The 23,102-nt window shown below is 38.6% G+C and overlaps 1 protein-coding gene across 1 annotated transcript; it reads left to right on the top strand.

Annotated features, from left to right (window-relative positions):
• Nucleotides 1–957: 957 nt before the first annotated feature.
• Nucleotides 958–1,992, top strand: GPR65 (G protein-coupled receptor 65). The gene has a single exon (XM_054400652.1). It carries the CDS (start codon nucleotides 958–960, stop codon nucleotides 1,990–1,992), a length of 1,035 nt encoding a protein of 344 aa, XP_054256627.1.
• Nucleotides 1,993–23,102: the final 21,110 nt, after the last annotated feature.

Raw genomic sequence — 23,102 nt, 5'->3', positions numbered from 1 at the left:
TATAAGCTTAATTGCTAATGGGTTTATAAACTCATGCATGGCAACTGCAATTCATAGAGGGAAGAAGTGTAAATAAAGTTACGCTGAGAGACTCTCTACCTCATGTGAGCCTAAGTGACACCCTGGCAGATTCTCCTGTACATGCAGGAGCCCAATAGCCTGCTAGATTTCACATGAGGGTTCCTGGTCCATGCAGTAAACTTTAGTAGCATGTCACAGTCGATGACAAATTCTTGGGGGATCACATACAAGGAAGGGAGGGGAAGTGGGGAAACATGAGGATGCAACAAGAGAAGAGAGTGATTCACAATAAGTAGATATACCAGCCATACATTCTCCTCTACTGAGCAGATTCCAACATCTAATGGTACCCGAATCCTTGTCTTTCTATTCCTGTCTCTCCGTTAGAGGGGAGGAGGTTATCTGGGATAAGAAATCTGCTGTATTCCTATAGCCAAACTGTATTCTGCCCACCAGAATAACAGAAGGTGCACTTTGGTTATTTGTGGTGCACATTCTCATCTCCTTCAATTCTCCCACAAGAGAGACCTGGGATTGCAGGACCCTACCTCTCTGGAAGTATCTTAACTACTTATCCTGATTCTGCTGTATAAGCTTGCACGTAACTGACCTTGGCCACCATTTGGGTTCGTTTTCCCATGCTCTGCTAACTTCAGGAGTGTTTAAAACCTTTGACCTCCTACAAACACAGTTTCTTTCTTCTAAAAAAAAAACAACAAACCAAAACAACAACAACAACAAAAAAACACATAAAGAAGACAAGACCAAACTCCAAACTAAAAATGTTATTACAGCTGATATTTTTCCTTTTGGTAACAGAAGGCTGGAATTTTACCAACCAGGTCCTGAAGAACAGATGACCATCTATCAGACTACAGAGGGTTTTTCATTGCATCCAGATTGGAATTAGCCCAAAGATAATACTCGGGGTGGACAATGAACAACACTGCTAAGTGCCATGATGATCACACCCTGGATAAGTATTTGTTTCCATTTGTGTACAGCACTGTGATGATCATCAGTATCCCCATCAACTGCATATCCCTCTACGTATCTTGCATTCAGGTGAGAAAAAAGAATGAGTTAGCAGTCTACATCTTCAGCCTATCCCTGGCTGATCTTTTGTACTCTCTGATTCTGCCTCTGTGGATAGATTATGCCTGGAATGGTGACAACTGGAGGCTCTCTGCCTTGCTTTGTCAGATTTCTGCATTCCTTATGTATATGAATTTCTACACCAGCACTGCGTTCCTTGCTTGCATCTCTGTTGACAGGTACTTGGCATTAGTTCACCCCTTGAAGCTCCAGCACTTGCGCACAAGAAGAATTTCATTGTTTGTCAGCATACTTGTATGGCTTTTGGAAAGTGTCTTAAATTCAGCCATACTGGTGAACACAGAGGTGTTCAATGATCCTTGCAATTTCACTAATCATACATTATGCTATGATAAATACCCCCTGGAACGGTGGCAGTCTCAGATGAATTTACTCCGAATAGGCTCAGGGTACCTGCTCCCTTTGATAATTATTGTGTTTTGCTACCATAAAATCTACCAAGTAGTGAGATGTAATCAAGCCACAGTAGATGAAGAAAAGAAAAAAGTGAAGAAACTTATTCTGAATATCACAATTACTTTCATTGTTTGCTTCACTCCTTATCACATTGTATTGCTTATTCGCAGCATCAAAGAACCTTACACCAAAGACCCACAGATTTTGCAGTTGATGTATAAGGTTTACAGAGTCACACAGGCCTTAACAAGTTTGAATTGCATTGCTGATCCCATTCTTTATTGCTTTGTGAGTGAAACTGCACGAACAGACATACTGAATTTACTCAGGTGTTGCTTGTGCCTACAAAAGCATGAAGGAGACCAAAAAGACCTTTGCCTGTACAGTTCTGCTACAAAGAGCAGTGCACTAATCACCTACAGAACTTCCTGTGAAATGGTGACTGTCAAAAATGCCTGAGCAAGCAGTAAAATAAAATTGGGTATCCTAAAGGGGAGAAAGAGAAAGGGAAAACTTCTTCCCCAACCTGCACCTAGGAAATACCCGGCAAGTCACAGATATAATCTAAGTGAAACCAGTAGCTGGAGCTAAGAAGTTATTACAGGGTTAACGAAATCAGTGGAGCATCAATACATATCTTTAAATCAGGCATTGTACATGCTAAATTAATGTCAACAAACAAACACACAGTCAAGAAAGATGACGATGACACACAGATTTCCCCACAGAACTGCCTTGTGTCACAGCTTGCTAGCTAGGAGGAAGGCTGGATTTCTCTTACCCTAGCCATTTGTCTTCCAGTTTTAGTAGAAACCTTAAGCTTTTGTTGAGTTATCAGGAAGAGTGTTGGTTATGGTTGTTGTAGAGTTTCATAAGAGAAAAAAAAAATTTTGTTTTCATCAAAAAAATCCTTCTCTCACAAGTCTGCAGTGGAAAGATTTCAACCAACATTTTTTCCAGCACATTTCTAGGTCTGACATTATACTTGAAGCATGAGCATACAGTGGTCACAAGCAGCATGGAAATTCTTATGAGATCACGCTGCGTGTAAATTACAGATTTTTCCATTACAAAGAGCCACTTTCATTTCTGTCTATTTATACTTTCAATTAATTGCACATTCTGAGAGGGGAACTTGAGAGGCTCTTCACAAGAGTGCATAGCAGGAGGACAAGAAATCATGTACACAAATTGAAGCAAGAAGGGTCAGAGTTGATACAAGGAAAAACTTTTGAACTAGAGGACTGCCAAGCAGTTGAGCAAGTTGCACAAAGATGCTCTTCATGCTCCACCCTCACAAGTTTTCAAAACCCAAAAGAACAAAGCCCCGTGTAACCTGATCTGGCCTCATAGCTGACCTTCATTTGAGCAGAAGGTTGGACTAGAGACTGCCTGAGGTCACTTCCAACCAGAATTGTCCTGTGATCCTGTGAACTGCTTATGTCACTATTGTAGCTGTTGATTTTCTCTCTAAAATGTATGTCCCTTCCCTTCTTTGTTTCCATTTGTTGGATTTTGCTTTGTTTTAATGTGATTTTTTTTCCCCTGTAATACATGCTTTAATATTATGAACGAAAAACTATGCAAGCAGCAGTGCAAGTTATTTCACCACAGCTTTGTTACTGTGCTGACCTATGTATTTTGCAATAGAAGGTGAAGTTTCACTGCAGCACTGGAATAAAAGAGGAACTGAGATTCACTGTAACTTCATGGAAAAATTAACTCAGTGATTCATTTCATGACATGCCAGAAAGCCTGGGAAGTTGATTCTACAGAGACTTTGAATTTATTTCAAATAAAGAATAATGAAAACTAAGCAACAAAATGAGTCAAATTTAACTTAAACTTCAGGGAGTAGTGAGAACTAGCTGCTCTGTGAGGGTTGGGGAACCAGGAGCCAAGAGTGACAGGCAGGCAGGCTGGACAGCATCCTTGCCAAGAAGCCATGCATGCCCAGGAAGGCACACAGAACAGCTCTGGTGATGTAACCAGTGTTGGCCAACAGCTCTGTGATCACCAGACAAATCTATAGTGGCAGGCAGGTCTGAGGTCAAGCCAGGAATCCAAGTCAGGAAACTATGGTCAGGATCAGCAAGCTGTGAGGCCAGGCATAGCCACACCATGTGAGCACTGGCCTCAGCACAGGCAGCTAAACCCCCGAGTAGGCAAGAGATCACAAACTCTGGTGGTAAACTTAGGGCCCTTATGTGCAAAGAGCTTACTTTCCACAAAATTTCACCCTGAGGTCTTATACTTAATATTCAACAAATGCTCGTGAAAGCCTTATGCTGGACCTGCTTACACTGGTATATGTAGATGTTATTCATCTCTATTTCCTATAGTACCTCCCTGCATTTCTGAAGATTGACTTCAAGGTAAAGGAAAACAATGATGGCTGGCCTATAGGCTAGGCTTCGTGAAAAGGGTTCTGTCACCTTAAGGTAATAAAATGTAGGTATCTAATCCCTTTGTTCTGAAATGCTCTATGTTTCCAAATCACAACCCTCTGGAGAAATGAGGAAACTTTTAGAATTAGAGCCTACAGTGTCTTGTATTTCGATCATTTTTGTATTTACCTCATTATTCTTACACAGCCAAAAAACTTACACTTTTTCAATCTCTCCAAATTTGTTGGTCCCAGCTGGACCATATTTACCATGTGAAAGTGAACATCTATGTCCTTTTTAAAGCTTTTATCCAGGCTCAAGTCCACACTGTGTGTTATTGTTACTGAATATTACACTTAGAATTCCTAACGGCTTTACAGGCAAGAAACAGGTGCAAATTCACAAAAACTCTTCCCAAAGCAAGAGCATTCCTTACAGAAATATCTATTCAACATTAGGAAGAAATTCAGTTTTCTTCATGGACAATGCCTAAAAGCATTAATGTTTGGCCTTTGTAAGTCTCTGTAGTTCATATCCCCTTCCCAATCTATACAATAAGAATATGGATAATTAAAAGGGCTGTGATAGTAACTTAGTTAATATCCAGAGGTTTGACCTGTCAGTGGCAAACGATATTGTTGTCAGCATAACAACAGCAAAGGTGAATTTATATGTCAATAACTCACTTAAAGCAGAATCTGTTTGCCAAAAATCCAGCAAAGCTGTAGTTCAGCTTCATGAGTTGGGAGCTTTTCAGTGAACTGTGGTGATCTAGCTGGTGATACTTCAGACTTAATTTAATCTGGTTTTCCCAGAATCTTAACCATAACCTGCATCACTGTGTTCTAGACGGAGATCGTTATTCTTTTCTGATGTAGCTACACATCAGCTTTGCTTTGTTTATGTCACTGGGATAAGTCCTGGCCCACAGAGACTCTTGCCTAGCCTTTTTTTTCTTTTTTTTTTTTAAGTCTCTAACATGTCTAGCTTCAAAACCACTGAGAAAGATGAAGGGAAGTGTGAATTTAAGTTTTATATATTCCACTTCCTGTTTGCATGCTCAGAGAGTGACGCTACTGAAATAATTCTTATTAGTCTAGGGACGATCTTCAGCAATGTCACTTAATTTAATGCCAGTAAGGAAGGGAGCATTGGGCCACAGTTTGTCCATGTGCCACTTCCCAAAACAGTTTGTGCACACCATAAAGGTTTTTCTTTGCTGCACCACAAAGACTGTCTTACTGATAAACTGCTATCCTAAGCTGACAGAGGAAGGTTTGGGCTGCTCAGCTACGAATTAAAAGTAACCAAGCTGTTTCACCTAAATCTTGTAATATCCTTGAAAGACATCAAGTCTGTTCTGGACTGGGGCTTTGGAAGGAAAAAAAAACATCAAACAAACAAACAAAACAATAACAAGAAGAAACTATACAGAGAACTGTAAAGGCTGTATCCAGTGATTTGTAATTCAGGTGAATTTCAAAGACGCTGGCCAAGACACAGTCAGCCTGGAGAAGGCTCCAGGAAGACCTTATAGTAGCCTTTCCGTACCTGAAGGGGGCCTACAAGAAAGCAGGGGAGGGACTATTTACAAGGGTATGTAGCAATAGGACAACGAGCAACAGTTTCAAAATAGAAGAGGGTGGATTTAGACTGGACATTAGGAAGAAGTTCTTGACCATGAGGGTGGTGGAACACTGGAACAGATTGCCCAGAGAGGTGGTGGAGGCCCTATGCCTGGAGACATCAAAGTCAGTTTGATGGGGCTTCAGGCAACCTGATCTGTTGGGGATGTCCCTGCTTACAGCAGGGCAGTTGGACTAGATGACATCTGGCAGTCCCTTCCAACCCAGTGCATTCTGATTCTGTGATTCAACACCAACCCAGAGGTCAGCAGAGCATAGCACCTACAGCCTCTACAGTTAGAACACATGTCCCATAGCATCTCTCACTGAGCATCGGTACACACATCCCTTCCAACCTCTGATACACTGCGATACTGTGATATATACTGAACACATCCCTAATGTGGAAGAGAAATGATAAAACAATGGGAGGTTCTGAAGCACTTGCCAAAGAAAAAAAAAGGCAGAAAAAAGTGGCAAAAATAGGTCAATCTCTTTTTTCTTGTATTTTTTAAATTAATTTTGAGGTTTTTGGTGACAGGAGTACAGACTCCCAGCTTCTTTAAATGGAGTGTGAAGAACTGAAAAAAAAAAAAACAAAACAACAAACCACAAAACCAAACACCTCCAAAAATATGATGTCTCACAAGAGATGAGGTAGCTCTCAGGAGCTGTTAAATTTAGTATTTTTAGAAATGTTATTGCCATAGCAACTACTTGGTTAAAGATTCAATACCAGGGACAAAGACTCTCTTCTTTTCCATTGTTTGTTTTCCTGATAAAGTCAAGTTGCTGGATGGACAATTAAGGTGGTGACAGCCTGAGTAAAAGCATACCCAGATACTGTAATAGTGTCAATCAAATATATATATAAACATCACATTTAGTTTTATCTTCATTGTATATAAAGGTAAAGTAAACAAGATAAGGGTGCAGCTCATGCCTTGTCATGGCTTTCTGTGTGGATCCTCAGATCATCTAGATGTGGCATGTTGCATTTCTGATGAGATACTGAAGCTCATTTTGCATAAACAATGACTTTCACAACTTTTTTTTTCCAAACACTGGTCCTAGTATTCACAAATCTGTGCTATATTGCATCCCAGATTAAGCTTTATTTTGGTATCTTGTAAAAACTTGACCTGACCTGTCATTTCTTACTGTTTAAAAGCCTCCTCCCTTTTAATAACAATGTGCAAAATAATGTCCATTTTCCAACCCCCCATTAAAAATTACACCCAGCAACAATCTTGTTTCAAATTTCTAGCATTTTAGCACAGTTTACTTGTGTCTCAATCCCAGCCCTATCTCAGGGATGTGTTGAGCTATTGGAAAAAATGTAATCTCACTTTCCTTCATCTCATAGCTGTTAGCTTTGCAGATGTCACAGCAAGAACTAAATTCAGAAAGCTACAGTTTTCTGTTTCATATACTTAATTATATGTGAGGAAACACATAAGGAAAATGCAGTATGGGCAGAATCCCTTAGGCTCACATCCTTAAATGAAATGAACTGATGAGACTGAGGAGGCACGACCAATGAGATTGACTTTTCTGTGGAAATCGCAGAGATTAACAGGTCTACTCCAATGAACACAAAGAAAGAAGGCAGGGTTGAAAAAGACAAAATACCTCCACCCCTCACATTCCCTTGAACAAGTTGCTTCTAGATGCTAAATGGAAAACAGTCAAAGCACTACAGCACCTATATCGAGTCAGCTCTTCTGGCTCAGCAACTCTTACAGTCTCTTCCACTTCAGCTTTCCACAGTCCATCCACACAATATGGGTGTGAGAATGGGGAGCCAGTGGCCTTAGGACACAGCTCTTTCCCACTGTTCCCACTACACCCACTGTTCCTGTTGGTATCCTTGTTAGAGGCACCAGGGCTCATATACGACATCTCCAGAGTCTCACAAAGCAGGCTGTCTAATGGCAACTCATCTTCCAAGTTACCTTTTCACCTGAGGTGACCCAAGGACTCATGAATGGGAAGGACAGTAAAAAACTCTAATTCTGAGAGGACAAGAGGAATTCTGTGGTCAAATACCTATGAAGCAATTCCTGAGATTCATTGTATTCTCAGAATGAGAGAATAAACATACAGCTTCACCCATCTTCTTTGTTTATCCTCATGGAGTGCAACACAACAAATAATTCTCAGTAAACGAAAGTTTATGCTCCCTCTTAAAATGCAGCACAGCAGAAAACCCCAGAAAAGGTCAATTGTTAATGACTGTTGATATATTCATGGTAACCCCATGTGGGCAGAAGTGAGCTGTCTTTCTTGGCACACAGAGAATGAACACGTCACTGTCTGGCAGCTCAGTCACCATATGCAAACCTACTGCAGGTTCTGTGCAGTGTAACCAACCTAAGAAGAAGCTTCATACTGAGATGTTGTACAGGGAAATCATAATATATTCAAATTTTTTTATAGAATTAGTGCTAGAATTATGTGAAATACAAGATGTAATTTCTTGGACATCTGTTTGGATGTGCTCTGTGCCAATCATCCTTCCATATCTATATGGCTGTTGCACAATGCAGTGTTTCAACCCACTCAGTCCACATATTACTTTGGGAACTCATAACAGAAGCAGTAAGATACTATAATGTATTCTGAAGGCATTTCCAGTGACTCAACATTTAACCTCACACTGAAGTTTGCATCCATTGCAATTCCCCACATTCTGCTTGAGTAGTACATTGCATCATTTCATCAAGTCTAGTGATCACACTTACAGGGTGATTTATTGTTGTGGAAAGTAGGAAATAAAGTTAGACAGTAGCATATAGCAGTTTAAAATTAGCTCCTTTTGGAAAGGAAAAATACAATCCCACCATTTTTTTTAGATGCCTGTTACCTCACTAGCAGATTCAAAATCTGACCAGATAAGCCAGGCATATGCAGTTTCAAAAAGATCTTGACATATTTATCAGCAGCAAGCAAAACTCTGTCTCTGCCAAGGGATTTCAAGGAAAATAACTTCATTTGAGAAAAATATGCCTGATGCTTCCTGTCTCACTTTTATACTCACAATTTCTTCAGAATTTTTTCATGTGTTACTTGAAAGTCACAGTTGTTGTAGCATGAGGTTCTTGTGTACTTTTCATTACCATTTTTTAAGCTTACCATATTTTAAGTTTATCACTGCACAGAGTCTTGACAATCTGAATTTCAAATGCCTAAATATAGGAAGGGGGGAAAAGGACTTGAAATACAGTGTGTTTAAAATGTTACTATTTTTAAATAAAGTCTTGATAATGAGTTGCTGTACAATTTTTTTAAAGCTTAACAAAAAAAAACGGGACCCTGGGAAGCACTATCTGTGCAGGAGTACAGAAGACACCCAGTTTAGACATTAAGTCTGGCCCTTCACTCAAGACCCCTATAAATATACTCTGAAGACATTAAAGTACTTTAGTGATTGCAGCAAGAGGTGGTAGGAATCTCCATGCTTAAATACATATTATTTCCTGGAAAAGGGCCTGCTTTCCTGTCACCTCATCAAATTAATTTTTCATTAAATACTTGACTTGTTCTTGCAAAGTATTATGTATTATTTTCACTCAAAGAAATGCAGCAAAATATAACCCACTGACAGTTGCCCCTGTTGCATTTACAGCAAATTACGAAGCAAGGGAACTGGGAGACTGTCCTTGCTCACTAGGTGGCGATTTTGGCCTGTTTAGATGGGCTTTGTAGAGAAGCAGAAAAATCCTAGTCCAAATATGTGTTTCTTCAGAAGAAGTAAAGGGAGTCTACAGGTACTGAGCTGGCCACTGTGCCCCGATTTCCTGTGAAGTTGGGATGAGCCATCATGATCATTTCAGCCTCTGCCTTGAGCTGCTGCAAGCTGTCAGGCTGTGAGTCGTCAGACACAGAAGCTTCAGAGGGCCGGACACTGAGCCTTGGGAGCTTTCTTCCAGCCTGGATTTATTAACAGTTACTTTGTGCTTACTTGGTAGCAACTCTTTTCTTTAATTGTGTCTCCTTTCTTCCCAATATAAAATACACATACAAGCAACAGGCATATATGTTGCTAAACAAAGCAGGGTCTTCCAGCTTCTAGCCTGATGAGTTTCTCATTGATTCTCAAACTCAACCCATTAGCATTTTAATTCTTGTGTCCTAGCTGAGCTCTGTTCCTGGGACTAGCATCAGTTGCAGACTACCATCAGTGCTCCCTCAGAGCTGCTGTAACACTCCCATGTGTCTGCCAAAACACCATATTTGATACATCATGTCAGCACGTTTCACCAGCGGTTCAAACTCGTGATCAGGCAGCTCCTCTCCTCAGGCATTTGCAGGCAGATGAGTTCCCAAGGCTACAGGTCTCTTACTGTCAGCCTCCAAGCACATTACAATAGGCTTTGTACTGCTGAGTAACACCCCACACAGCCCCCAACTCTGCCCCACAAGAAATTTATGCTTTACCTTTTTATTTGCAGATGTTCACTTCCCTGAAGTATAGTAAATCACTTTCACCTACATGCTTTCTCAATGATCAGACCTTCCAGTTGCTGCACTTAGAGTCACTTTCTTCCACGTTGCTGCTTTAATCTTTGTGGTATCCAGCTTCATCTGCTAGAGTACTGGTTCTTCCTGTTTTCTCCCAGGAGCTCACATCAAAATAAAGCTTTTCAGGTGCTTTATAATCACCATGTCTGCTTCTCAGAGGAATTAATCCTCTTCCTGTTAACTCTCTTACTAGCTGTTGTGGGTTAAGCCCGATAGGTAACTCAGTCCCACACAGCCACTGACTTGTTTTGCCCTGGTGGAATGGAGGAAAGAATCATAGGGGTAAAAGTGGGAAAACTCCTGGACTAAGATAAAGACAATAGGTAAAGCAAAAGCCATGCACAGAAGTAAAGCAAAACAAGGAATTCATTCACCACTTCTCATCAGCAGGCAAGTGTTCAGCCATGTTCAGGAAAGCATGGCTCCATCACTGCTTAAGAACAACTAAAACATCAGTGTGTTATCAACATTATTCTCAAACTAAATCCAAACCACAGCACTGTACCAGCTACTAGGAAGAAAATTAACTCACTCTCAGCCAAAATCAGCAACGACAGTTACTGCTATCAGCAGTGGCACTGGTGACATCTCACCATACTGCCAGCACCCAGAACCTGCATACCAAGGAACAACAGGCTCACTGGTGTCACACCAGTTTGCCCTGGCTGACTAAGGGTCTTGCAAAATACCCTTTTATCAGCCTCCAAATCAGAATCACAGTGCCAAGATCTACAAACCATACAGATCCCAACTCCTGTCCCAGGTGGACAATATGATGTTTCAAATGATGGAAAAGCCTTCAATGTGGCTTTGAAGTCTCCAACCTCTGGAACAAAGAAGAGTACTACACAGAATAGATTATAAAGTAAAAGTACATATGGACCAAAAAAAAAATAGAAAAGATGATTTATAGCTGTTTCAAGATCCTTTAGATGTGCCTACATCTACACACATAAATTCCTATTTTTGTAGCTTGCAGGGGCCAGAGGGAGAGCAATGTAACGGTGTTAGATGTTTCCTTTTTTTGGAGATGGGCAAATAAAAAACAGTTATTTAATAAAACAGATAAGTAGAACACATTTATTAGTTCATATCAGCTGAAGCCAAATACTTTAGAAGACAATATTTGTAAAACCAGTACTGCATTCTTTTCACATTTTCTTAAACAATCATGATGGATTATTTGAAAGAGTGTTCTCTTTATACAATTTTCTAATGTTTTGGAGATGTTATTATTTTGAAGTTGAAAGCCACAATGAAATACTTCTATTTCAAACAAAACATTAAGGGCAATTTTTTACTTTTCTGTTTAACTAGGAAAAAATATTATTCGATTTATTTTGTGCTCTGCAGGAAACCCACCTAAAGCTCTGAATCTGCTTTCATATTTAAATAAAAATGAAGAATACTGGGCATAAGAAGGCATTTTCAGTGGAAACAGGCAGTTTTACATCCATTACAAAGCTAGACTTTGGAGAGTAAAGACTCCTGTTGCTGCTGTGAGGACTTCTGGCTCTTTCTGTCAGTTCACATCAGGCTTTTATTTCAGGAAAGCTTTAAACTTTTAAATTCTAGGTGTCACTCAGCACTCTGCTTTGTGCACACTCACTGAAAAATTGTCATATACATCCTCAGAGGGCCAGCAGGACAGATCTTTAACCTTTTACTACCACACTGTTCTTCCACATGCTGCTTTAGCTATTGGTTACTCAATACTAGGTCATTTTACTCTCATTTGGGAATAATGAGAAGAATCTTACTGAGCTCTTACATCATATTAATAGTTATATGGAAATAAATACAGTATGAATAACTGCAGGGTACTATATTGGGCAGGAATAACAACTATTTACTTAAAACAGGATGCTTTTTCCTGTGTGAAATGAAAGGCGGGGGGGGGGGAATTTTGCCAGAGAATGAGATGTGTTTGTGTTAGTTGAAATAAAATATTAGATTTCTTTGTCCTACATCATCTACTGAGTGTAATTTTCTTGGGCTGAGAGTCTTCCTCTAGTCTTGCTGACTCAGGAAAGACAATGTATTTCATAAGCTATTTTTTAGGAAAACCATCATTGCAGTGACAGTTAAGGTAAAAGACTTTTAATAAAAGCTAGGTTACCAAATGAAACCATGTTTTAGGAATTCAGCCACGAACCAGGCTGTGAGGGTACCAAAGCAAGTTAATTATGCATGTGCTAAACTCACTGGCAAAACCCCTATGAATCCACTGAAAACCTAATTAAAGAGTCAATAATGCTTTTCTAACACCTAAGTATGGAATCTACATCTAGACTCTTAAAAATATAAGTAAGCACCTTCATTTCAGAACTTGAGCTACAGTAGCACTAATTAATAATTACATGACTATTGAATTATTCCCCTCTCCTACAGAATTGTCCCCCATTGTCGTTTCATTAGTGTCATTTCAAAAGAGAAGACATTCTATCATTAAGTTGACTAATCTATAATCAGCTTTCATTGTGAGAAATTTTCTTCATATCCTCAGATATCAGTAGCAACAAGGGAAATATTGTATGTATTTATTTGCTTTGAAATGTTTTCATAGATATGCAAGCGTTGCAATGAGGTGCTCAAAGGATTAGATGAGCTATATCTAATTAGAAGTTCTCTGAGCTGCTGACCATGGAGCTTGATGCAAGATTCACAGAAATCCTTTCCAACTCCCTCAGAACCTTGTTGCTTGCTTATCCTCTAAGTACAGCTTGCCAAGGAAGCACAGTTAAAAGGACAGCCAGGCTGCTGTGGGATGGACATGTGGATAGCACTGCACATGCAGCTGAAAAACTTCCTAGGATGAGTATTGAGAACATTCACAGGAAGCTTTGAAAAGGCTTAATAGCTTCCATTTCTGAGTGTGCTTCATCTAGTGCAGAACTTGTTCTGCTTCCGCGCTGTGACTTCAGATACCAAGACAGCACTTGTCTGAGCCATGACAGAGCTTGTCCTTTGATGACAGGAGAAAACATAGGTAACAAAGATGAAATATGTGTTGTTTCTAGCTCTAGATCCCACTGCCAGTATTTAATACTTAGCCTACAGCTTTTGTGAAAAGGGTCTCAGAACACCATCAGAAACACAGAAATTTCCAGAATTGCAGTCTGTTACCGCTCTTATCTAAAGCTTCCTTTAATTAAATTTACCAAAGTCCTCTGAGAATAAAAAGCCTTGAACTCAGTATTTCAACTAGCCAGTACTATAAAAAAGAAATTGAGGAAGTAATCTAATTCAATACCCCACACATTTGTGTGTTTTAATGCATCTGCTCCTTGTGGGTATTTGTGTTTTCCTTATAGTATGCCATTGCTTTAAAAATGCACACTCTATTTTCTTTTATGGTTTTGTCATTCCTACCCGCAGACTAAACCCATTTTCACATTATCAGACAAAGCAAGTTTATCAAGAATTAAGGAAATTGATTTTTTTTTTTGATGTCTTCTATTTATACTTAGCTTTCAAGAAGAGAAGTTTATTTTTTTCATTTGAAAAATGTCCTTCATTGTTCCTTTTGCAATCTAGGAAGAGTAATTTGTGTCACAGCCAAATGCAGAGAGGATGCATGCTCTCTCCTCAATTAGTATCGACTCTATCAATAGTCTGTAGTTGTAAACAATGCCAACACCACTTATCAACAACAAAAGCCATCAATAATGGGTCAGGAGGACCAGTAGTCCATTCAGGTTTTGGCAATATAAATCTTTGGCAAGAAAACACAATTTCAGCTTCAAGTGTTGGAACCAGCTGTACATTTTTGTCTCAGAATATATTCTGATAATGTTCTCAATAGCTCACACCAACACTGCATTTTTTTGTCATCATTTCCCACTAACACAATCATTTTTCAAGAGTAAGTGGTTGTATAATTAACCAAAAGAAAAACAGACATCAAAATCATTCTATGTCATTTGAGACAGAATGAGAAAATATGTGCTAGATACTTTTGTCAATAAGGAAGTTGTCTGAAATTTCTGGTCTTGTGGGAACATGATCAAATGAAACAGATACTAAAGGAATGTACAGGCCTGATGCTCTGCTGTTTATGTAATTAGCATTAGCAATGTCTGTGCTTGCCATTCATACTAAGCCACATACAGGATTTTTGATTAAGGTAGAGGCTTGTCTGCTGGGGCAGTCACTCTGCTCACTCTTCCCTCTTCTATCATGCTGTCATTTTGGGTTATTGTTTTGCTCTTTTCTTACACTGGGCATCACTTCTTGAGGATATGCTGCATGTGGTCAGCAGGGGAGCAGCATGTGTGCAAGTATATATGGGCAGTCACAGAAACCCAGGACTGCTGGAAAACAGCCTTGCAGAAAATCACCAGAACCAAGAAAATTCCCTTTCTGGACGTATGGGAAATCATGACAAGACAGATCCTCTATCATGTGGCCACTCCTATCTACCTAGTATTATATTATCTTAAGCACAGGTCACTAGCACAGTATCAATTTTCTACCTAATATAATATTGCTTCCTAATATTTTAATTGCTGTTCTTTCCAAAATACTAATTTTTCTTCTCTATTTATTATTAGAGAACTGCTGTCAGCAGCATTTGCACTACCACTGACTGCAATAAACAATAAAAAAAAAGGCTATGGTGGTGCTGGTCAGTCACCACACATGGATGTAAACCTCCTACAGCAAAGATATAAATAAAATCAGACTTTGACTACACTGTGGTGGGTAGTCTAACTATATATGTATCATATATATGTATCAAATCCCATAGAAAATTGATGCCAAGCAGACAATACAGAGTTCTGAAAATAACCTCTTTATCCTGAGTTCATTGTGTTTCTTCCTTGCTATCAGCCATTTATAGAAAAGTATTAAGTTTAATGTGAGAGGGTAAACCATGAAGCTTTTTATAAAAAGGGTATTGAAGAAGTTTTCATCTCAGCACAGAATGGGAGACCCTCGTTTTCTTCAAACTGGCTTTCATTTTTCTATCAATGGCACTTGGGAATTCACATAAAAAGCTGTGGCTATTAAAAATTATGTGCATGTAGTGACCTTTAACTATAGCATGCACCAATTCAGTAAATTAATTCAGAGAAGTGTAAAAATAAAATAGTGATTGCCTTGGGTATGGCAGTAGTGATTGCCTTGCAGAATTCATCTTTCTGTAATGACACTGTTCAAAACTGCATATGAATACACTACCTATGATGCTAAAAAAAAAAAAAAAGGCAGATTCTTATTCTAAAAAAGACCTTAAATCCCCTAGTGATTGCTGTATCTTGTGGAAAAAAATAGCAGGGTACCTGATCAAGCCAATTGAAGACATAAATTATTTGATGAGAGGAAATCAATATTTTATTAGAAGCACAAGGCTTACTATGATGAACCTTGCAGACAAGTGCCTTTCTGTTTATAGGTAAATCATTAGTTTTCCTAAAATAGACTAGGCTGCTAGACAGCTGATTTCTGCAGCTTGGAGCAACAGGGTTTGTAATATAGGCATAAAGGAAGAGAGTAAAGAATAGGAAATTTAGCTATAAAAATCCTCTTGAAGGGAACATCAAAGGAGGAAGGTACAAAATGTGACTATATGATCAACATGCACCTGCCTTCTGGCAGACCTCCTCTTGAATATTTTAATACTGTTGGCAGTGTGCAGTTATTAAATATAGCTTATTTTATAAATGCTGTTTTTCCTGATAAGCTGATTCTGAGTTATTCTGAGCATCTGAGACTCCAGTTGAAGTCTGTTTGCCAAGATCCTGAAAGGCTCTCAAAATCCTTTAAAGTTATTAATTATAGCTTATCCAGAAGCTTTGAAGAGCAAAATCCAAGACAGCATAGCGCTAACAGGAGTGGAGCCTGCTGAGCTTCTGACCAATGCTTGAAACCTCATGGAAGTGGAGTCTTGCTACCTGCACTGAGGAGAGTTGAATTTGAGCTCTTTCTGTGCATGCTAGGGAGAGAAGTATCAAACATGCACAAGCCCATGCCAAACTTACTCGTTCATAGTGTACCCTTGGGCCTGAGAGCAGACTTCAGTGGAAATCCTTCAGTCACAGGTATCTTTTTGGCATATTTCAAATATATTCCTCTCTTCTCTCAAGCTATGTCTCTTTGCATGCAGATATGATGGTAAAGAAATAGCATCACAGAACTCCAGAAGGCTGTCAAAATGACCATTCACATATTTGCTCAGCCAAACCCCACTACAGATTGAAATATACTCAATGAATTCTGATAGTTCCCATGTAAAGATCAAAGGAAAGCAAGAAAATGTAGTTCTACACGGAAAGATTGGACAGGTTTAGTGGGCTTATTGGAAAATTACCCAGAACTAAATTTTGCCTGAAACCCATTGCAGGGACACATTGGGAATATTCCCTTCTCAAGCCCAGACTTAGTACAATTTGTGAATTGAACAGAAATCAGGTTAGAGAAGTGATTAATGACAACAGTAGTAAGGTATATTACCTAATTCTCTTTCTCATCATCTTGTTTCATCTTGTAAATGTTTTTTTTTTCATGGAGCAACTTCATTCTCAAAGTCAGTATCAGTGTACAAAAGGCATAAGATAGGTCCCATCAGACCATGAGAAAATATTCCTAGTGACTCTGGTGAGATTTGGGCTACATTCTGTTTCACAGAATGAGTAGCATTTCTGACATTAGTAACAGCAAGTTCAAATTTTAAATAGAAAATAGTATTTAATCAGTGTTACCCACGTTTCCAAATTAGTCTCATTGCTAAAAGTTTCATTTGGTTAGGCTGCTCTTTTGAACCATCTTAAGTATTACTACACTGTTTTGAAAACACTATGTTGTAAATCTAACCATATTCTTTAGGCTTTACCAAGAACTGCCTTCTTCATGCAGATCCTGGCATTCCTGTATTAATTACCATTTCAGTAGATGGTATGCTATAGGACATTCTGCTGCCAATGTCACCTCACCGTCACTGCAGAATTACTATTTTGGACCAGTGGGAAACCTTATCAGTCAATCCAAAATAAACCTAGCCACCATCAGCAGCCATACCTGAACACACTACATAGTTTGTCACTCCAGGATACTGTTCTGGAGGTAAAATACTGCTCTTGGCTATTCCTGTGCAGCTGCACTGCCAGCACCCAGGTTGGATGTGCAGCACTGTCCGCACGGCTGCCTTATTCTGGTAACCACCAGTGATTGCTCCGAGTGCAGCCTCTGCCTGCTGTCGAGAAATTAGCCACAGTGTTCTGTCCCAGTGTAAATCACTATGTGTGACATGAACCCCACCCAGATCCATTTGTTTGGATCCATCTTTTTCCATCTGCCACCATGCTCTATACTATCTGTAGGACACTGCCTCAGAATCATTATGAATCATCCTTTCTCTAGGCTCTCTATACCCTACTGTAACAGATGGGCATAACATATATGCCAGAATAAGCATTCTGGATATAGCTGCCCTTTGTTATATTAATGAGTTAATAAGAAAAGAGACAATTAGCTGACATTACTAAATTACTAACCTTTCAGGTGAAAAAGGCTAAAGTCTAAATCTGCCTTAGGAACAAAAGGAAAGGCATAGTTGTGAAATAACACCTTTCCTCTTGGTTTGACTAGATATCAATACGTGAGTTATAATCCAAATTTTTGTTAATACCACTAACTATGGCAGAGTAATTCCGAGAGAGAACAAGTCCAACGAGCAGCACTAGAGCTAAATAAATAGGATGTTCAATAGCTATGACATTTGGAAATACACCAGTGAACAGATAGATTTTAATTTATCACCAGCAAAGCACAGATGAGTCAATGGTAGGAGAGAAGCATTGGTAAGTTCCCTAGGCAGCAGCACCATCACTTGGAGTCTCTAAAATGATGCAAGATAGCTTCCAAAAAAAAAAAAAAAACCAAAAACCACCAAACAAATCAGTAATCCATTTTTTCCAGTTAATATTCCACATACAAGGCTGCAAAATAGATAGCAAGATAGACTGTGTTGCCCCTTCTGTTGGAGAATCTTCACCACTGATCCTGAATCCAAGCAGAGATTTTCTAGGATGGTTGCAGGAGCTAAAGCTATACCTTCTGGACAGCTAGCACAAGAATGTGTTTTACCTGTTCTGTGCACCACGAGGAGGAAGGAGCACAGGCTATGCCATGAGAAGTTTCGTTCCTGCTGCCAAAACTGAGTAACTCAATACCAAAGACAGAGGGTTAAAAAAGAATGTGAGGCTTGGTATGTGCAGTGAGTGATCTATAACTATGACTACTTATAGGCTAACATCCAGGAAAGCTGAGCCATTTTGGAATCAAAGAGGACAGAGGGTCTCCAGGCTTCTTATTCCTTCTCTCATATAATAATAATTTGTCTGGCAGTATGGTAGCTGCTGATGCCCCTTGGGCTATCAAGTTTTCACTTAAACTGGTTGGCTGCACTTGATGTGAGGAGTGAGGTGTGTGCTGGTATCCACGTAGGTGGCTCAAATATAGAAAGTGGTTTCTGTTTCTTTTAATGATGAACACTTCTTAGTTACTTTGCTGATCTCTTCATTGGTGATTGGATTTTTCACATCGACACCCCAAAACTTTAAAACGAACCAGTTACTCGCGATTTATATGGTGATATATATAATTGAAAAGGAGCAATCCAGTCTGCATTTTACATAAGGAAATTCTATTTGAAGACACATGCCCATCTAACTTCAGAGGACATTGGACATTGTCAAACGCACAGCCTCCTTGCCTCAGAGAAACATTCATGGCATGTCCATAAGAATCTACATTCATAGGCCCTTGCTTTCGTGCAAATACAAAACTAACTTGCTCTGAATATTGAAAACCACCTAAAATGTGCCTTTTTTACTAAGGGTGTGGTAAAACAATTAATTTATTATTCTTTGGAAGTGACAGAATTTATTCCAATAATTTAACAGATTTTATCTAAGCTTTATATTTTCTTTTTCTGTAATTTTTTCTTTGCTTTCAATTTCACAGTGGCTAATTAAGATTTATAAGTAAATCCAGAAATGAGACAAATTCAGCACAGTTAACTGATACAATAATAATGCATATTTTTATAGTGCAGCTTTCTAGTTATGAATATCCCTTAGATGGTGTAATTACAGGCTATAAATAAAATTGCTTGTCCTGCATTTATTTAAGGTTTGTACTAATGGCTTTAAACACTGCATCATCATTAATAATAATAATTAGATCCATAGATCATTAAAGGAACAACTTCTGCAGCAGTTCATGCAGTTTCTTCACCTGTAAAAGTCTTTTCCCCTCTTACAGTGCTGAAGGGAGGGCTCTGAATCTCCCCATCCTTTGCCATTGTTGGCAATTAGCAGTACCTGCTGATTAAGCAAACCCAAGACACAACTTTTGGCTGAGCTGTCAGATAATGTCTGCCCTCTAGTAGGAACCTAGCTAGTAAGGGATCTTAGACTTGAGATTGTTCTTCATGTCACACTGACACAGAGAAAAAAAAACCACTACCTTTTGTAAGGCTGCTTCAACATCACAAATCAAAGAGACATGCTGGCAAGACAACATCTCTCCTTATATTCAAAGCACTTTCTCCTCATAATTCATCTATTAGGACACAGAAAGAAGCAATTGATTACTATGACTGATCTACTGAAACAATGAAAAAACCCCAATGATCTTTGCCACTATTTCCATTACATGCATTTGCCATTTTTTAAACACGTTGCACATGTGCATGTGGTAGGAGACAACTGATCTTCATTGAGCTTCTAGGTAATAGCTTTCAAAGTTTCTTTGGGGGCAACACTATCATGATGGATTCATTCATTAAACAACCACAAGACACCTAACATGTTTCAATTAAAAAAATATTGCTCCCTCAATCTGCAGTTCTTCACTCCTCTTGAAAAATCCAATGAAATGTCTTTGCATAGAAATAACATAGTTTCATGCACATACACCTGTATGCACACATCCATCCAATATTTGATACAAGACCACCATTAGTGAAACTATGCTGGACATGAAAGAACTGTAGGAGCCAGTTTCAGACTCACTATAATGAGATGTAAATCCAGATCCTGTTTATTCATGCTCTGAATTTGTCATAAGTACTTCAAGTATTCAGTACTAGTTATTTGTAGAATTAATTTGGAGATACCCCACTAATATATCTTACTACATTTAGGAAAAAATAAAGTTGATAATAACCTTAAAATGTCCAAAGGCACCAAGTTTTTTTAAAGTCATGATGTAGAGGCTAAAAAAACTTTAGTGTAAATGTAATTCTAAGGGAGCTGAGGATTAAGGCACCCCAGCAGCATGTGTGAAATCCAGCTGCAGTTTGAAGACAACTCTCATAGCAACAAACATTACAAGACACTGTTATGAGTCTTCAAATGCACTTCTGAAATTATGTTACTATTTCTATACATCCACACTGACAGACATGAGCCATGTTTGGCTGTCGTTCATTTGGTTTTGGGGTTGTTTTTTTCCCTGGAGACTCCAGCATAAATGGCTCAAAATGCTTTATGAAAAACAATTAAAATATTACTTCCATAAAGGAGATATGCATTGTAGAGAAAGACATTAAGATTTCAGAACTGGAAAGTCTGATCTGGAGTTATTTGTGGTACCTCATCCATGAATTCATTCATTAATTTCATTCATTATCCATATTTAGAAATGTCATCCATGACTCAAAATAAATAGTCTGTCCCTGATGTTCTCAGGCAATGGCAGAAATTGGAGACCTTCACCCCCAGGCTCAATGCTGCTGCAACCTCCACAGTTACACAGCTGCTTCTCTATACCCTTGAAGAGGTAGTGAAATGTTGAACGTTGTTATGGGTCTGCTGCAAAGTTTGTACAAAATCTGTAAACAAAATCAAAGCTGACTCTTTTGGAAAGGGAACAATCAGCAAATTGAATTGGGAAACATATTGTAATTAATTCTCTTGGATGACACTTCAGTCTCTATAATCATGACATAATGACTCTTCATTCAGGAACATGGATACAACTGTGTCTTCCAATTCTTTATCTCTTCCACCATAATTGAGCATGAATAATGTGCACTGAAAGACAAATGTCACCCAAACTGATGCTGTTAAGAATGAACAAGCATCTATCCGTGTAGCTGATCTGCTGCTGAGCCTGCAGACTGACGTGATTCTTGTCACTAGGAAGCCCATCAGCACTGCATAATGACATGCAAATGAGAACGAGTCATTCTGAATGAGAAATAGTAGACAAAAAATCTCCACTACATGGCAAAAGATATATCTAGAAAGCTCTTCTCAACAGCTCCAGAAACTGGGGGTTCTCAGCCACATCATTATGCAAGTCCCTTCACATATCTGTGCCTCTCTCTTTACTCCTTTCTGTTTAGGCAAATAATTCTCACATATACTTAGCTTATGCTTTTATAATAATTAGATAAGAATGCCTACTGAGGCGAACAACACTAACTTAAAAACTACAGATTTGCAAAATGAATCTTTACATTTTTCTGTCAACAGAATAAAATAATAGCAGCTAGCAAGACTCCCTGTTCTCTCTGTCCCTCCTTGCCTGGAGTAAATATCTGAAGACCTCAAAATATTCCACAGAATGAGTTAATCATTCCATAGTGAATAAGGAGAAAGTTAAGACTCACTAGAAAATTAATCTGAAGTCATATGGTCAATTGTATATTTCAATAACCTTGTTAAAGTACCACGTGCTTTTCAATTTCTAGCTCTCAGCCCTATGCACAGCCCCACATTGCTTTTTAATCCACAATGATGCTTGTACACATTTCCTTTTGTATCCACTCATATCCACACACAACTGTATTTATACTTCATTTTCATCTTCTGCCACATGTCCATAAATATAATACTTGGGACTGGCCAGAAAACTACAACTTCATCATATGAAACATTTGAACTTTCAAATATATAGACAGGAAATTATTCATAACCTTAAATGCTCCCAACTATTTTTAATTAAACATTTAGACGTACAGTTACAGCAATGCCACTCTATAAGCTAGCCAACAAACACAACTATGAAAATCCTTCCAAACTCTTTTAAACCTTTAATATTTTTTCTCTTCAACAATAGCTGTTGTTTATTAATTGTAACTAAGGCAGTGAAAGGGAAAGTGCAGAGCCAAGGCAGCTTGCTGTCAGTCTCTTTACACTAATGGCTTGGAAGATACTGTTAGTATGTTCATACTCCTTTGCTAAAGAATCAAATTATTTCAGCTTTCATACAGACAGCATTCAAGTAAATTACTGGAGGTGCCCTTTACCACTTGCTTCATGGCCAATTACCAAATGCCATTACTTTCATATACAATGCAATGTTTGGTAGCAGGAGGTTAAAGAGAAAACTGATTTGGAATGAATGAAAGGGCAGAAAATGTCACACAAAGAAAAAGAAAGACAGATTGAATAGTTACAACAGAAGTCAGAGGTCCAAAGCATAGATGAGCTGGTTTCCCCAGTAACATTGCTAGCTGTGAATTAAATGGGACATTCACCTGAGATACAGGAGAATCTACACAGTGAAGGATTCTAAACTATATGCTAAATTCTTTATGCAGGCTCTTGTGAAGGAGGGAAAAGGTTGAGTATTTACTTTTATGTGACATTGTGTTTAAAACATTTCAAAGAAAAAAAAACATCTAGCAGAAAGTGCTGTGCTGTCTCTGGGCAACCTTTCCATATCTAAATAAAGCCCCTTAAACTTAGGAATATTCTTGGGTTTGGTGAAACAACTGTGGCATACCAGATTTACAGATTTACTTTCATAATCTGCAGTCTGTAGGTAAGAATTACCTTTGAGGAGAAGAGTTTGCCTTCTGTTACATCATGTTTCCTTATCACAAAAGGCATTTTGCAGTGTAAAGTGAAATAATTTCAGATTAAAAGTAGTCAAAAAGTCTGGAGTTCAGTTTCTATGAAAAAGAGTCCCAGCTTGAAGTATAGATATAAGTCTGGAGCACACAACAATTGAATCTACTACAAAATGTCCACTGTCTTCAACAGAATGAAATTATTACATGTATAGAAAATACTGG

This window comes from Indicator indicator, chromosome 4 (genome assembly GCF_027791375.1).
Source record: "Indicator indicator isolate 239-I01 chromosome 4, UM_Iind_1.1, whole genome shotgun sequence".
In the NCBI taxonomy this organism is placed as follows: Eukaryota; Metazoa; Chordata; class Aves; order Piciformes; family Indicatoridae; genus Indicator; species Indicator indicator.
The sequence above is the reverse complement of the archived record's forward strand: the minus strand, read 5'-3'. Positions and strand labels throughout refer to the sequence as shown.

Bases quoted from the DNA above. Each gene is read 5' to 3' on its own strand.
- GPR65 (XM_054400652.1), top strand. From the start codon at position 958: ATGAACAACACTGCTAAGTGCCATGATGATCACACCCTGGATAAGTAT.